Below are 18,056 nucleotides of genomic sequence, written 5' to 3' on the forward strand. Positions count from 1 at the left end.
CTTCAGAAGCTCCCTCTCAAGTTCCAAGCCGTTAAGTGAAGAGTCTCCAAATTTGGATGACGAAATGGCCCTTGAGAGAGGAGTTCCGGAACCACTGGCAACACCCAGGGATCGGTCACAGACATTGTCCTGAGGAGAGAGAACCAAGGCCTCCTGGGCCAGAAAGGGGCAATTAAGATCACTCTGGCTCTTTCCTCCCGGATTTTCCGGAGAACTATCGGAATCAGACACATTGGGGGAAAGGCATATGCCAGCTGGAAGTCCCAACGGACCCGAAGGGAATCCACTATAAATGGTTGGTCTGCTATCTGTAAAGATGTGAACCTTCTGACCTTCCTGTTTCTCGTAGCAAACAGATCTATTGTCGGCAACCCCCACAGATTGACTATCTGATCGAATATCTGATGGTTCAGGGACCACTCTCCCTGACGAAGGGAATGGCGACTGAGGTAGTCCGCCTCTATATTGAGTTCCCCTTTTATATGAACTGCCGACAGGGATTGTAAGTGTTTCTCGGCCAGAGACAATATCTGTGCTGTAGTGGTCATCAGGGATCGAGATCTTGTCCCCCCCTGATGATTGATGTAGGCTACCAGTCATATTGTCTGTTTGTATCTGTACATGCATATTCCTCAGGGATGGTAGTAAGGAAAGAAGAGCCTGATTGACTGCCGTAAGCTCTCTTAGATTTGAGGAATTCTGGGACTCTTGAATCGACCATCGCCCTTGGGTTAGAATGTCTCCCATATGGGCTCCCCAACCAAACGGACTGGCATCTGTTGTAATTATGTTGTCCGGAGTGATGGTCCAGAGAACTCCTTTTGACAAATGTGCTAGATTGAGCCACCATCTCAGATCCTGAAGAGTGGCGGGTGATAATTTGAACCTTCTGCTCAGAGCACCGTGAAGATCTTTTTCTGCTTGAAGAACTTCGTACTGAAGCATTCGGGTATGAGCCTGAGCCCATCTTACCGCCGATATACACGCAGTCAAAGATCCTAGAAGCGACATTGCGTCTCTTAGACTTAAGTTTGGAGCTTTCCTTACAGCCGTGATCCTTTGAACGATCTTCCGCTTCTTCTCTTCTGGTAGGAAGGATGACTGATCTTCTGAGTCTAGAAGAACTCCTAGGAACATTTGACGTCTTGTGGGTTCCAGTTTTGACTTTTCCCAGTTGATAATCCATCCGAGCTCCTGTAGGGATGATATTATGGCATTTACCCTAGACGTACACTGATCAATTGAATTTCCTACTATCAAAAAATCGTCTAGATAGGGCACCACAAGGGTCTCGCTCTCCCTGATATGTGCCATTACTTCTGAAACAACCTTAGTAAAAACTCTAGGTGCCATGGACAGGCCAAAGGGCATTGCCAAAAATTGAAAATGCTTAATTTGATGGTTTACCCATACTGCCATCCTGAGAAATTGCTGGTGATTTCTGTGAACTGGAAGATGGTAGTACGCATCTTTTAGATCCAAGACCGACATGTAGCACCTAGGAAACAAAAGCTTAGTTGTTGACTTAATGGATTCCATCTTAAAAGCGTGGTACTGAAGATATTTATTCAATTTACGTAAATTTATGATAGTCCTAAAGAACCCATCAGGTTTAGCGATTAAGAATAGCGGAGAATAAAAACCCGTCTTCTCCTGATGTTTTGGTACTTCAATAACTCGCTTTGTAAGCAATTGTTGAATCTCTAATTCTAAGGCCTGTTGTTGGGCCGGAGTGTCCAGTGATGTTATCACAAACTGATCCGGGGGAGTTCTCAAAAATTCTAATTTTAATCCGGACTCAACCACCCCCATTATCCAGGCACTAGAAGTAATTTTTTTCCATCTATCCGAGAAGAACTTTAGTCTTCCGCCTACTGGTAGATCTGTCTTATCTGTAATTACGCCTACGTCTTGAGAAAGATGAAGGGTTCTTATAGTATCCACCTTTCTTCTTATGATCTGATGTTTCCCAGTCGCGATTATATCCCTGCTGGTCTGGCTGGAATCTCCTGAAGGGCATGCGTCTTCGGAAGGCGTCCTAAAAGTGGGATTAAACGTTTTAGGAAATCCCTTCTTCCTATATTCTGCCTTTGCAAGGATGTCATCCAGCACCGGGCCGAATAGGTACTCACCCCTACATGGAATGGAGCAAAGTTTGGCTTTAGCCTGGGCATCCCCCTTCCAGGTCTTTAGCCATAGAGCCCGTCTGGCTGCATTCGAAAGACCTGCCGATCTTGCGGCCAATTTCAGAGAATCAATTGAGGTGTCTGCTAGATAAGCTGCTCCTTCTCTGACCTGAGACAGGGAATTCAGCAACTTATCCCTGGGTACCTTCGCTTTAAGCTGCTCCTCCAGCCGAGTCACCCAGACCATGATTGATCTGGCCGTACAGGTGCCTGCGATAGCAGGCTTAAAGGCTCCAGATGATGACTCCCATAGTTTTTTTAAGGAGCATGTCAGCCTTTCTGTCTGAAGGATCCTTGAGGAGCCCTACATCTTCTAACGGAAGTGAGGCTGTTTTTGAAGTAGAGGCTACTGCCACATCTATTTTAGGAACCTTCATCCACTGTGATAAGGTGTCATCTTCAAAGGGGTACCTTCTTTTTGCAGCTGAAGGTAAAAACCCTTTATCCAGCTTGTCCCACTCCCGTTTGACCAGATCTTTAACAGAATCCACCACTGGGAAAGCTTTTCGACTCCTCTGGCTCAGCCCTGCGAACATGATCTCCTGGGTTGTTTTTGGTTCTTTACTCTCTGCAACCCCCATAGTTGCACGGACTGCCTTAATTAAGGTTTCCATACCATCCGTGGAAAAGCAAGGTCTTCCCTCCTCATCTGAAGAGGATGCCGAAGAACTTTCCGAACACTCGCCCTCTTGTACCGAAGGGCTGGAATCGGACACCAACTCCACACTGCCTTTTTCATGCCGTCTGGTTTTAAGGGATGATTTTATTTCTTCCCTAATTACCTCCCTCAGATCCGATACTCGGAGAGGGGCCCTCTTCTTCTAACATACGACATATGCATAATTGGCATAACTTTTTAACATAGGTGTCAGGTAGAGGCTCTGTGCATACAGCACACTGCTTATGCTTGGATTTGGAGACCTTTTTCCCCTATAATAAAGAATAGTGTAGAAAACGGCTGTATCAGGCAATGGTCTACATATTACACTCACCACTGCTGAAAAAATGTAGAGTACCGGTTTTTGAGGGGGTGAGGCGCGACGTGACGCTGGTTTGCCAGGATCCTGCTGCCCACGTTCGCCGCTATGAGACCTGTGCTCTCCTGCCTGTCGGTGTTCAGCGTCTCCTGCCGAAGACATATTGCCGCACACATCTCACCTGAGCGCTGCTCCTTTTCAAAAGTCCCGCGCTCCTCCTCCCGGTCTCCTCCGGAAGTTGTTCGCTCTACTTCCGGGTCATAAGCGCCGACCTGCTCCTGCAGCGTCGCGTGCGAGTGGACGACCCAGGGCGGCGTGCCTTCCCCCGAGAACGCCACCGCTCCTTGCCAGACGAGGGGGGATGCTGACACAAGACTTCCCCCGACGCTGCTTCCGGGCCCCCGACTCTGCCGTTCTCCCCGGACACCGCAGAGGCTTGGCGGACCCGGGTAAGAGGAAACGACTTGTAGGCTCCCGCCGTCCGGACAGGAACCCAAACTGGAGGGCGAGGGGGACCGCCCCTTTTTAACCTGTAGGTTCCTGTCCGGAAGGTGGGCGGATCCCCTCTCTCCTTGTTGTGGGTGCTGTCGTGGCGATAGGAAAAGAGGTCTTTTCCCCCTTTCAAGTAGTTCCAGCGACCTGACTTGCCCTTCCCCTTGTACTGAGGTGTATGCTCTTTCTGGGGGCGGAAGGGTCTTTTCCTAGTATTCCAAGGATCCGGTAAGGTCTTTTTGTCCGAAGTCTTCTCCAACATCTCATTGAAGGCAGGACCAAACATGCATTTCCCTTTGAAGGTGACAGAACACAACTTCAGTTTTGAAGTCATATCCCCGCTCCAAGATCTCAGTCAGAGTGCTTGTCACAGAGTTTAACACATGCATCTGCCAGGAAAGTCTTGCCTTCTGGAGGAGAAGCAGAGAAGCTAGAATGTCCTCTCTGGGAGTACCTGTGTACAGGTGTTCCTCCAGCTGCCCCAGCCAACGGTACATCGATCAGGCCACACAGGTAGATATGGCATTGAGAAAAGATCTCAAGGTTTCCCCATGTCTTCCTCAGTAGGCCATCCATCTTGCGTTCCAGAGGGTCCTTCAACTGTGAGGCATCCTCAAATGGTAGTGTGGTCTTTTTATCTAGCCCAGCAATCTGGAAGTCGACCTTTGGAATCTCTGACCAGCATGATGCAGTCTCATCTCCGCTGGAATGGTCAGCCTCTTTTCTGGGGATTCCCACTCTAGGACAAAGTCCCAGATGTTTTTATGAATGGGAAATACCTGCTTCTTCCTGGAATGGAGACCCCCCCAGAACATCTCTTCCTGTACCGTCTGGAAAGTCTTCTCAATCTCCATGGTCCTCCTTACTGCTGTGAGGAGTTCCTCTATGTCACCTGAGGGGAGACTGTGGAAGTGGTTTTTTAACCTCTTTGGCATTTCTTGTCCCTATTACGAAAGGGGTAACATCCTCCAGTGTGCTGTCTTGGGGGGGGGGGGGGGGGGGTTACTAGAGAAAAAACACTGCAAAAAGACACTATGTGACAACCTTAGGCTATGTGCACACGTTCAGGTTTTTTTGCGGTTAAAAAACGCTATGAAAACGCATACATTATGCATCCTATCATTTAGAATGCATTCTGCATGTTTTGTGCACATGATGCGATTTATTCCGCAAACAAAACGCATCGTGGTAAAAAAAAAAAAAAAAAAAAAAAAAAAAGCAGCATGTCCATTAATTTTGCGGATTTTCTGAGTTTTTCCCGCTATTCTATGCATTTGGGAAAACGCACAAAAAAGGGGTCAAAAACACATGCGGATTTCTGGCAGAAATGTCCGGTTTGTCAGGAAAATTTCTGCAAGAAATTTTGACATGTGCACATACCCTTAGTCCGATATTTCTATTGTTACTGAAGTGCAATTAAGGACTTCAAATCTTTATATAGGGTCATTCCATATCAAGTGATCCAAATATGAATATTGTTTTTTACCTGAGGTCTTTAGTTTTATTTTTATGAAGTACAACTTTAGTTAATTACAAATTAAAAAGTTAAGAATTTTTTTCTTCATCAGTTAATTTTTTTACAGATTTACGTTTTGAACAAGTGCGGATTTTGGCCAGGTATGGCTTTACATTTTTTTTCATATCTCGGGCTAGAATTAAGATAAAGGAGGTGGGAGAGGCATTGTTTTCAGAACGGTGCCAGCTTTCATTTGATATGTCAAGACTGTTTCTTGATATTTTGTTTTGGAGAAATCAAATTCAAAATTTTGATGCGCAATTGTGAAAAAAACGTATGTTTTAAAATTGTGAAAACATGCTTGTGTGTTACTTGTGTTCTTGTTTAAATTTGTACAGGCATTCAACTTGGGACCTGTTTTTTTTTTTTCTTTTTTTTTTTTAAAGCCTTGAATCATCTGATTTTATGTTTGTGTGAGTTTCTTCCTTTTCTTTTCAAATTACAACTTAATGAATTCAACATTTATATGCAACAATAAACAAAAAAAACAAATAAACAAATACCGAAGTGCCAGAATAAATACATCTTAATCATCATAACACAACTTGCTCAGCATTTTCAACTTGAATTCATTGAACAAGCCAAAAGATAAAAGGTGATCATGTGTGTGATTTTCCAAATACAGTCTCATCCTAATTAGGTATATGTTAACAGGATTAAAAGAACCAATATTTTTACCACCTATTTATACATGTAACAATTTTTTTCCATTATATCACTAAACATGCAATTTCTGAAGTGTTTAAGAATAGTACAGTAGTTAAATCCTCGTTCTATAAAATATGAACTAATCAAACAATAGTAGGTTTTTACACTGGCCTGTTATCATCAATGTGTCCCTTCTAGTGGGTGAAATGTAATCTTGACCATAAGGGCTCACTAGCAATGGCAGTTTCCTTTTGTGTCAGAGTATGTGCGGCCTGTCATGGTGCTCGGCTCCACCTGAGTTATATCTGATTTTTGTTAACTTTTACAATGTCTGGTTTTTTTGGATACACAAAGGACGGCGCTGGACCAAAGCTGCAGAAAAGTCCTTTCTACTTCTTCATTTTCACAATCTTTGGAGAGTACAGTAGCCGCCACCAGCGCCAATCATATTCACAGGTCACATCACCAGTTATGTCATTCATTGCCGATCTTGTGCCGCCTTCTACCATGTCATGAACGTCACTGTTTTTATTTCTGTTTCACTACATGGGATGACAGTGCGGTATTGCAGAGTCCCCTTTCTGCTTCCTGTAACCGAGGTTTTCATAAACTCTCCTCCTCCTCTTCGTAGTCCTGGTTTGTACAATACATGAACTGGATGTTATATTTTTCTCCCTCCATTTGAGGAGTTGCCTGGGTATTACGATTTGGTGTGAATCTGGCCTCTGGAGGCCCGAGCTACCGGCCTGTCATCTGCTCTGCATTCAATGTCTACCCCTGGTCATTCTCAGCCCTAACAAAGCTTTCTCCTCTGTCCTCTCCTGCTTCTAAGCTGTAACATAATAAAATAATACAGTAATATCTAAAAATCATGGATTTGGTAAATATAGACCCCGCACTGTTAGACCACAGGCTGAACAGATCTGAATGCGAGATTTTCAAATCGACACTAATATTTTTATTTTTAAATATGATCCCATCACGATCCCAGCTTGTATTTTGGTACAGATGTGGCTAGGAGCATAGCAGGCACATGTGCAGTTTTTGAAATTTTTAAATTAAACTTTTTTCGGAAATACGTTTTATAGTTTTGCGCTTGCGTTCGCATAGGTAAATTATCAAAGATACTCTTGTGACATATCTGGTGAAAGCCTGTACATTTCTGAGTAGAATGGTGTATTTTGTTTCTTTATCTTTTTCTAGCCTGAGTTATGGGGAGAAATGTACAGGCAGGCAACACTGAAATTCGCACTTTTTCCGAACTTTGAAAATCAATTAAAAAAAAAAAATCTAGAATATTTTTTTTTTCTTCACATTTTGCATTCTCTGACACTATTACCAAATAACAATCTCAAAAGAATTAAAAATATAGTGGTAGAAATCACTGGCTCACTTGACATGGAATGACCCTATACTTACTGAAAAATATTAGTTTTTTCATAAAGTTTATCTAAATATTGAGCATTTGCATAAACTTGATATTGCGGACCCTTATTTTTCAATACTTCTTTAATTCACCCTGACATGATGGATATCAACTTCCTGACTGATGGCCCATTCTTGTCTAATCAGTGCTTGGGGATTTATCACAATCTCTGGGTTTGTCCACCCCTCTTGCCTCACTGGCATTTAGATAAAGGGAACATCCTGACCATGGAGCCACCATTTCAATGTTTTTGGATTACCAAGCCATGTATTTTAAAGCACCACTCCAATAGTTGTATTTGCCAAAAAAAATCCTTAAAAAAAAAAAAAAAAATCCAAGTACTCTACTTTTTGTCTGATACTCGCCTTTCGGTGTTTATCCATTTTGACGCTGCTCTGTCTCCTGCAGTTTGTGACCTGCCGACTGCTCCAGTGCTTCATGGAGCGAGCAGAGGTCACTAATCAATGTAGGTCTGTGAGAGCCTCCTTTTGGCACTCACTTTGCATTGAGAGCTTGTGACAAATTCTGAGTTCTGGCCAATCAGAAGCTACGCTCACACTCGGCTTTGGGAAAATGGCCGCCGTGATCTCTTCTGCGCACGCGCGGCATCCCGCGGCCATTTTCCTGAAGCCCCGTGCAGCAGAGCACTACATCTGCGCACGCGCGGCCCCAGGAAGATGGCCGCCCGCACCGATGAAAGGAATGACAGCGCAGATCGCGCGCTGTGTCTTCACGTGGGCACAGGGAATCCGGACCTTGGACATGCGCACACCACTACGCCACCAACGGAAACCTGGGGAAGAAAAGAACGCTGTGAACACGCCCACCTGACCAGACCAGCCTGATTGACAGGCGAAAACGCCGACTTTGGTAATGTATTTCTCGGCATACATGGGGAATCAGGGTACACTACATACACCATAGTAACGCACAGCACAGGCCCTATTTAACAGTATTTATATCTCAATCTCAAAAAACGGGGTGACAGGTTCCCTTTAAAGCACCACTCGAGTTTTTTTTTTTTCCTTATTTGATAGAAATACCATCTGCTGTCTTCTGCCATTGCTGGAGACCAACTACAGCTGCTAAGACAGTGACATCCCAGATCGCTCCAGTGCTTTCTGGAGTGAGCCGGATGTCACTTTTCAATGCAAGTCTGTAAGAGGCTTGTTCTGAACTTGTGACCATTACCTCTGACTTTTGGGCAGTCAGAAGTGCTGGGAAGAGCTGAAGACTGGGTGGCAAGTATAATAGGTGTAGGGATCTTATGTTAGTAGCACCACTTTAGCAGCATAATTAAGAAAAAAATGCTGGAGTGGTGCTTTATCACATTGCCTTGCAACATGGTACTCCATTTGTTCATCATGAAAATTGCTTCTGTATCTTTGGGAGAAGTAGCTCTTTGGATTATGTTTAGATATTCTAAGTATTGATGAAAGCATTATGCAATAATGGCTGACAGGGCTCAGTAGTTCTCACTTTCGTCTCCAAGATATCTAGCAGTATGAAGGACCTTCATTAGTGAAAACACTGCATTCCAATTCCTGTATTTATTACCCGCAGATTGTCAGTGTCTTCAAAATGCCTCATGCCCAGTGGGCCAAGTTATATACACCTGCACATGCCAGGTGTACGGAGACAGGATCCGGCCTCTGTATGTGCTGGATTTTAAAGACGTTTGCACTCTCAGCACTAGACTGGCGAGATCTAAGGGAATGGGCTTTATATAAATAAGTGATAGTTGTGTAGACTGCAGAATAAACCACTGATACAGAATGTGTTATAGCAGAGCTTTATAGTTCTGCAGCTATTCATCAGATTTGTCAGTGTCCACCCTGACAAAAATCAGAAAGTGAGGAGCCTGTAAGAAGATTGCATTGATGAGCTGATCAATGGACGACTTGAGAAAACCCCTTTAAAAGGGAACCTGTCAGCAGGATTGTGCACAGTAACCTACAGACAGTGTCAGGTCAGCGCTGTTATACTGAATAAAATGATACCTGGGTTGATGAAATCTGACTTGTGGTTGTTTAGTCTTTATTTTCAGTTTTGAGTTAACGATATGCTCGTGCTCTGGGGCAGCCTGTGGGGGGCTTCACGTGGTGCTCTAATTAGGTATTCATAATGCAGACTGCTGACAAGTCCCTGATCCCTCACTGACCACCGGGTATCAGAATAAAACATGCTGAAATAGATCAACTTTAATTTGGTCACAATTCAGCTTAGAGCACAGGAGACTCATCAGGGTTACGGATACTGATCTAAGAATAATGTTATTGATAGATTCACTGGGAACTTAAAGGGAACCTGTCAACCCACCCACCCCAGGCCCTTGTAACTAAAAGCCACCTTGTGTTTCAATCTGACAAGGTGGCTCTTTTAGCTCGGGTCTCTGGCACTGCTGCGATAATCGCTTTTGAAATTTGTCCCTCATACCTGTGAAATCATCCGGGAGGCAGGTCTTTCCCCCTAATCCAGACGCCTCACTTCCGTCACTCATGTCCTCTGCGCGCCGCCTCCTCTTACTTCAGTAGCGTCCCTGGCGCCTGCACTTTTTTTTTTGGGGGGGGGGGGGCATGCGCAGTTGCGCTGCCCTTTGAACTTACAGCACAGGCGCCAGGGACGCTAATGAAGAGGAGGCGGCGCCCAGAGGCCATGAGTGATGGAAGTGAGGCGTATGGATTAGGGGGAAAGATCCGCCCCCCAGACGATTTCACAGGTATGAGGGACAAATTTCAAAAGTGTTTATCGCAGCAGTGCCAGGAACCCGAACTAAAGGCCACCTTGTCAGAATGCATTAGTGCAGCACAAAGTGGCTCTTTTAAAGGTTCCCTTTAAATCTGCAAAACCTTTAATAAAAGGAAAAAAAGTTATTCATATCCTTTAAAAAGGTGCTGCCCAGCTTGGGTAACAATATTTGGAAATTAAAGGGAAACTCATTTTTGTTACCCCATCTGACGGCAGGGCAGAGACCCTAACTCCAGAATGTGACTAATTGAGCTGCTTTTTCTGTTGCAGATCTAGCAGTTCTCTTAATGTTGAGCTCTATATCAGACTACTTTCACACTAGCGTCAGGCTCGGCCCGTCGCAGTGCGTCGGGCCGAGGTTACCGACGCTAGCAGTGAATGCGCCGCACAACGGGTGCAGCGGATGCATTTTTCCAGCGCATCTGCTGCCCCATTGTGAGGTGCAGGGAGGTGGGGGAGGAGTTCCGGCCACGCATGCGCGGTCAGAAATGGCGGACCATCGGAAGCAAAAACGTTACATGTAACGTTTTTTGCTCCCGGCGGTCCGCAACAACACGGCGCAACCGTCGCACGATGGTTGCGACGTGTGTCAATGCGTCGCTAAGGTTAGTCTATGGGGCAAAAACGCATCCTGCAGACAACTTTGCAGGATGCGTTTTTTCCCCTAAACGACGCATTGCGACGCATTGAAAAAAAACGCTAGTGTGAAAGTAGCCTAACCCGGCCCACACCACTGATTGGCTGCTTTCTGTCTACACTGTGCATAGGTAGAAATCAAGGGTGGGGGCAAGGTTATACAAAACTCAAGAATATGGAGGACTACATGGCAGCAGGTTTACTACTACTCTAGTGATAATTTCATGCTGAAAAAAATTAGCAAGCAGTCCATAAAGTAACATCTCTGGAATCAGAGTCTCTATCTACATTATGCTGCTCTCAGATTAGGTGGCAAAAGCTTGGGTGAAAGATTCCTTTTAAAAGTATTAATTTTGCAACACATTTAATTAAAGAAGATTTGCCACCAAGTCAAAATTGACCAGTTTCTGCTTTTCCTTAATTCACACGACCAGTGTATTTGTGTATTCAATTTTTCTGTAATCCATCATACGGTTCAAGATATTTGTGCATTTTTACTGTGTTAATTTTTATTGTCTTTACCAAGGTGGACAGCCGCTATTCATACATGTGAACACTTTATTGAAGGTCTAAAGTAATCTCTAATGTAAAAATTAAAGGTAATAGACTTGTTTTTCTTTTAGAGAAGTGAATGGGTCACATTGTTCCTTCATTTAGATATAGTGGACTCCTGTAAGGGTACGTGCACACGTTCAGGTTACGTCAGGATTTCTTGCAGAAATTTCCTGACAAAAAACGGACATTTCTGCCAGAAATCTGCATGCGTTTTTTGCGTTTTTTACCAATGCATAGAATAGCGGGAAAAACGCGGAAAAAAAAAAAAAAAAAAAAACAGAAAATTAATGAACATGCTGCTTTTTTTTTTTACCGCAATGCGTTTTTTTGCAGAAAAAAAGCACATCATGTGCACAAAAATTGCAGAATGCATTCTAAATGATAGGATGCATATGTCTGCGCTTTTATCGCGAAAAAACCTGAACCTGTGCACATACCCTAAAAGTGCTGGTATTCTACCAATCTAAGGTTTGCCCTAAGGCTCGTTAATGGTTTTCCCTACTGAAATGCGTTCTAATCACCACAAAAATCATGTGACGTGTCCCATACATTAGACCATAAAGTATCTAGATTACAAAAATGTAACAACCGAGGAAGACAGCCATTGACCTGAAATGATAAGACCATTAAAGCATTAATGAAATTCTCAAAAATGGCAAGCTATCCCCTTATCATAGGAAGGGGATAATTTGCCTAACATAGCGGCTCAGACCACCGAGACCCCCTCCAATCCAAGAACAGAACCCCATCTTGAAAGGAGAAGTGCGCAGACTCAGCGTCCATTCATTCATTGGGAGCCAGACGCATGATACTTCGCTTTATACATCGGTCTGACATATTGACATGCAGGTCAAGCACACACACATTTCAGCTCCTTTACTAACTGTCATAACAGACAGAACCCATGTCCAGATTGGTGGCGGACACAGCTATCAGATCCATATCAATCAGCAAGTTATCCCCCCATTCTATGTATAAGGGAGAACTTGCCATTTTCCATAAATGGATCAATGGGCTGGTGTTGTAGCTCACCCCACAGTCCTGGGTGAGGAAGAATAAGTTTATAGGTGGCACTTTAATAAATTATGTTGTATGGGATGTAAGTCAGTCAAGAAGGGGTTACAAGCTCTAGAACAAGACTAAAGGGAGGTTGGGCAGACAGGGATAGATAGATAGATAGATAGACCCCCCCCCCCCAGAGTCATTAACCCCTTCCCGACCTTTGACGCATACGCTGCGTCATGAAAGTCGGTGCCATTCCGACCCATGACGCAGCATATGCGTCATGGAAAGATCGCGTCCCTGCAGGCCGGGTGAAAGGGTTAACTCCCATTTCACCCGATCTGCAGGGACAGGGGGAGTGGTAGTTTAGCCCAGGGGGGGTGGCTTCACCCCCTCGTGGCTACGATCGCTCTGATTGGCAGTTTCACTTTCAACAGCCAATCAGAGCGATTTGTAATATTTCACCTAAAAAACTGGTGAAATATTACAATCCAGCCATGGCCGATGCTGCAATATCATCGGCCATGGCTGGAAACACTCATGTGCACCCACCCCACTCCTCCGATCGCCCCCCCAGTCCCCCGATCTGTGGTCCGCTCCCCTCAGTCCTGTGCTCCGCTCCCCCGTCCTCCTGCCCGCTCCCCCCGTGCACCAATCAGACCCCCCGCGCTCCAATCAAACCCCCCCGCACTCCGATCCCCCCCCGCACACAGCGACCCCCCCCGTGCTCCGATCCACCCCCCACCCCCCCGCACAGCGATCCCTCACCCCGTGCTCCAATCCTCCCCCGTGCTCCAATCCTCCCTCCCGTGTTCCGATCCACCCCCCCCCCCATGCTCCGATCCACCCCCCCGTGCTCCGACGCCCCCCCCCCCCCCCCGTGCCCTGATCTCCCCCCTTATACTTACCTAGCCGCCCGAGGTCCGTCCGTCTTCTTTCCTGGGCGCCGCCATCTTCCAAAATGGCGGGCGCATGTGCAGTGCGCCCGCCGAATCTGAAAATAAACCCCCCCCCCCTTTGTCACCCCCATAGATAGGGACAATAAAAAAAATAAAGAATTTTTTTTTTTTTTCACTAAGGTTGGGGTAAGAACTAGGGGTAGGGTTAGGGGTAGGGTTAGGGGTAGGGTTAGGGTTTCGGTATGTGCACACATTCTGGTCCTATGCGGATTTTTCCGCAGCGGATTTGAAAAATCCACAGTGCTAAACCGCTGCCGATTTATGGCGGATTTACCGCGGTTTTTCTGCGCATTTCACTGCGGTTTTACAACTGCGATTTTCTATTGGAGCAGTTGTAAAACCGCTGCGGAATCCGCAGAAAGAAGTGACATGCTGCGGAATGTAAACCGCTGCGTTTCCGTGCAGTTTTTCCGCAGCATGTGTACAGCGATTTTTGGTTCCCATAGGTTCACATTGAACTGTAAACTCATGGGAAACTGCTGCGGATCCGCAGCATTTTCTGCAGCGTGTGCACATACCTTTAGAATTAGGCTATGTGCACACGGTGCGGATTTGGCTGAGGATCCGCAGCAGTGTTCCATCAGGTTTACAGTACCATGTAAATATATGGAAAACCAAATCCGCTGTGCCCATGGTGCGGAAAATACCGCGCGGGAACGCTGCGTTGTATTTTCCGCAGCATGCCAATTCTTTGTGCGGATTCCGCAGCGTTTTACACCTGTTCCTCAATAGGAATCCGCAGGTGAAATCCGCACAAAAAAACACTGGAAATCCGCGGAAAATCCGCAGGTAAAACGTAGTGCCTTTTACCCGCGGATTTTTCAAAAATGGTGCTGAAAAATCTCATACGAATCCGCAACGTTGGCACATAGCCTTAGGGTTGGGTTGGAATTAGGGTTGTGGTTAGGGTTAGGGGTGTGTTGGGGTTAGGGTTGTGGTTAGGGGTGTGTTGGGGTTAGGGTTGTGATTAGGGTTATGGCTACAGTTGGGATTAGGGTTAGGGGTGTGTTGGGGTTAGTGTTGGAGGTAGAATTGAGGGGTTTCCACTGTTTAGGCACTTCAGGGGGTCTCCAAACGCAACATGGCGCCACCATTGATTCCAGCCAATCTTGTATTCAAAAATTCAAATGGTGCTCCCTCACTTCCGAACCCCGACGTGTGCCCAAACAGTGGTTTACCCCCACATATGGGGTACCAGCATACTCAGGACAAACTGCGCAACAATTACTGGGGTCCAATTTCTCCTGTTACCCTTGAGAAAATAAAAAATTGCTTGCTAAAACATCATTTTTGAGGAAAGAATACGTATTTATTATTTCCACTGCTCTGTGTTATGAACTTCTGTGAAGCACTTGGGGGTTCAAAGTGCTCACCTCACATCTAGATAAGTTCCTTTCGGGGTCTAGTTTCCAAAATGGGGACACTAGTGGGGGGTTTCTACTGTTTAGCCACATCAGGGGCTCTGCAAACGCAACGTGACGCCCACAGAGCATTCCATCAAAGTCTGCATTTCAAAACGTCACTACTTCACTTCCGAGCCCCAGCATGTGCCTAAACAGTGGTTTACCCCCACATATGGGGTATCAGCGTACTCAGGAGAAACTGGACAACAACTTTTGGGGTCAAATTTCTCCTGTTACCCTTGGGAAAATAAAAAATTGCGGGCTAAAATTCATTTTTGAGAAAATATTTTTTTTTTTTTTTTTTTTTCATGGCTCTGCGTTATAAAATTCTGTGAAGCACTTGGGGGTTCAAAGTCCTCACTACACATCTAGATTAGTTCCTTTGGGGGTCTAGTTTCCAAAATGGGGTAATTTGTGGGGGATCTCCAATGTTTAGGCACACAGGGGCTCTCCAAACGCGACATGGTGTCCGCTAATGATTGGAGCTAATTTTCCATTTAAAAAGCCAAATGGCGTGCCTTCCCTTCTGAGCCCTGCCGTGCGCCCAAACAGTGGTTTACCCCCACATATGGGGTATCTGCATACTCAGGACAAACTGGACAACAACATTTGTGGTCCAATTTCTCCTATTGCCATTGGCAAAATAGGAAATTCCAGGCTAAAAAATCATTTTTGAGAAAAGAAAAATTATTTTTTATTTTCATGGCTCTGCATTATAAACTTCTGTGAAGCACCTGGGGGTTTAAAGTGCTCAGTATGCATCTAGATAAGTTCCTTGGGGGGGTCTAGTTTCCAAAATGGGGTCACTTGTGGGGGAGCTCCATTGCATAGGCACACAGGGGCTCTCCAAATGCGACATGGTGTCCGCTAACAATTGGAGCTAATTTTCCATTCAAAAAGTTAAAAGGCGCGCCTTCCCTTCCGAGCCCTGCCGTGTGCCCAAACAGTGGTTTACCCCCACATATGAGGTATCGGCGTACTCGGGAGAAATTGCTCAACAAATTTTAGGATCCATTTTATCCTGTTGCCCATGTGAAAATGAAAAAATTGAGGCGAAAATAAATTTTTTGTGAAAAAGTACTTTTTCATTTTTACGGATCAATTTGTGAAGCACCTGAGGGTTTAAAGTGCTCACTAGGCATCTAGATAAGTTCCTTGGGGGGTCCAGTTTCCAAAATGGGGTCACTTGTGGGGGAGCTCCAATGTTTAAGCACACAGGGTCTCTCCAAACGCGACATGGTGTCCGCTAACGATGGAGATAATTTTCCATTCAAAAAGTCAAATGGCGCTCCTTCCCTTCCGAGCCTTACCATGTGCCCAAACAGTGGTTTACCCCCACATGTGAAGTATCGGTGTACTCAGGAGAAATTGCCAAACAAAATTTAGGATCCATTTTATCCTGTTGTCCATTTGAAAATGAAAAAATTGAGGCTAAAAAACTTTTGTGAAAAAAAAGTACTTTTTCATTTTTACGGATCAATTTGTGAAGCACCTGGGGGTTTAAAGGGCTCACTATGCATCTAGATAAGTTCCTTGGGGCGTCTAGTTTCCAAAATGGGGTCACTTGTGGGGGAGCTCCAATTTTTAGGCACACGGGGGCTCTCCAAATGTGACATGGTGTCCGCTAAAGAGTGCAGCCAATTTTTCATTCAAAAAGTCAAATGGCGCTCCTTCCCTTCCAAGCCCTGCCGTGCGCCCAAACAGTGGTTTACCCCCACATATGAGGTATCAGCGTACTCAGGACAAATTTGACAACAACTTATGTGGTTCAGTTTCTCCTTTTACCATTGGGAAAATAAAAAAATTGTTGCTGAAAAATCATTTTTGTGACTAAAAAGTTAAATGTTCATTTTTTCCTTCCATGTTGCTTCTGCTGCTGTGAAGCACCTGAAGGGTTAATAAACTTCTTGAATGTGGTTTTGAGTACCTTGAGGGGTGCAGTTTTTAGAATGGTGTCACTTTTGGGTATTTTCAGCCATATAGACCCCTCAAACTGACTTCAAATGTGAGGTGGTCCCTAAAAAAAAATGGTTTTGTAAATTTCGTTGTAAAAATGAGAAATCGCTGGTCAAATTTTAACCCTTATAACTTCCTAGCAAAAAAAAATTTTGTTTCCAAAATTGTGCTGATGTAAAGTAGACGTGTGGGAAATGTTAGTTATTAACTATTTTGTGTCACATAACTCTCTGGTTTAACAGAATAAAAATTCAAAATGTGAAAATTGCGAAATTTTCGCCAAATTTCCGTTTTTATCACAAATAAACACAGAATTTATTGACCTAAATTTACCACTAACATGAAGCCCAATATGTCACGAAAAAACAATCTCATAACCGTTAGGATCCGTTGAAGCGTTCCTGAGTTATTACCTCATAAAGGGACACTGGTCAGAATTGCAAAAAACGGCAAGGTCTTTAAGGTCAAAATAGGCTGGGTCATGAAGGGGTTAAAAGGGAACTTGTCACCGCACATGCAGTCCAATCTGTGGGCAGCAGGGTACAGAGGGGATGCTGAGCGGGTCTCTATACAGGATTGTTGGAAAAGACGGAATACAATGTATTTTATGTAAGAGTCCAGTGGGTGGTCTTACCAGTGATTGACAACTATCTGAATGCAGTCATAAAAGGATGACTGTCAGAGGGGGCCCGCCCACTGGACTCCTGATAAACACCAGTGATTACAAGACTTACTGAAACATATCCCACAAGATGTGTACGAATCTGACCAGCACCCAAACATCAGATACCTTTATCACATGACAGGTTCCCTTTAAAGTGGCCCTTCCTTATGAATAGGGCCCCAGTGGCCACAGGGCAGCCACAGATCGCCATGGTGGGGAGCCCCAGCCGACCCCCGCTACAGAACAATGAGGCAACGCAGCGGGAAACGAATGGCGCCCACTAGACTACACAGCACAAAGCCTGACGGGAGGAGGACGGCGGCCCCGGCAATACACACAGCCAGAGGCCATGAGTGCGCGTGGTGCGGTGACCCGGCTGTAAACCGGCAACAGAACGCCACTGACCGGTATAGGTGTCAGCCCCGGCGAGGCCCCGCTTACTTTCTTTATTCGCCATCTCTCCGCCTCTTCCAGACGGCAAATACCAGCAGAAACTAGGACCGCTCCCTGCCGGTCACCGAAGCCGCTTCCCGCGCGAAAATAAAAAGAAAGAGTGACGTGACGCAGCCGCAGGATCCCCGCCAAAGTTCCACAGCTACTTGTAACAGCAGCACGCCGTCCTCTGCCCCGCCCCTAGCACGCTGCAACGTCCGCCGCCATGCTGGGCAGACTAGCCAATCAGCGGAGAGGAGGCTGCGGCGTCTGGGCAGGAAGTGCCTGGGAGGCCATAATTAGTACTGGCAAGAAAAGAGCCGGAAGCAGAAAACATGATGCTATTACGGCCACACGTGTTGTCATTGCAAGCATAGGTGTCTCCTTAAGTGTACGAATTATAAAAATGTCACAGCACCCGGATCTCTGTCAGGCTCAGCTGTAGCCAGCATTTAA

The 18,056-nt window shown here is 45.3% G+C and overlaps 1 protein-coding gene across 2 annotated transcripts in view; it reads right to left on the reverse strand.

Annotated features, from left to right (window-relative positions):
• Window positions 1–17,848, reverse strand: part of RBBP7 (RB binding protein 7, chromatin remodeling factor) — a 127,312-nt gene extending 109,464 nt beyond the window's left edge. Inside the window, exon 1 of one of the 2 annotated variants that reach the window (XM_069757310.1) lies at window positions 17,610–17,848. In XM_069757310.1, the coding sequence (XP_069613411.1) occupies window positions 17,610–17,625 (16 nt within the window). In that variant the 5' untranslated portion in view covers window positions 17,626–17,848. Of the gene's footprint in view, window positions 1–17,573 lie in introns of both variants that reach the window. The other variant, XM_069757308.1, reaches the window with a different exon arrangement.
• Window positions 17,849–18,056: the final 208 nt, after the last annotated feature.

This window comes from Ranitomeya imitator, chromosome 3, assembly GCF_032444005.1.
Source record: "Ranitomeya imitator isolate aRanImi1 chromosome 3, aRanImi1.pri, whole genome shotgun sequence".
Taxonomy (NCBI): Eukaryota; Metazoa; Chordata; class Amphibia; order Anura; family Dendrobatidae; genus Ranitomeya; species Ranitomeya imitator.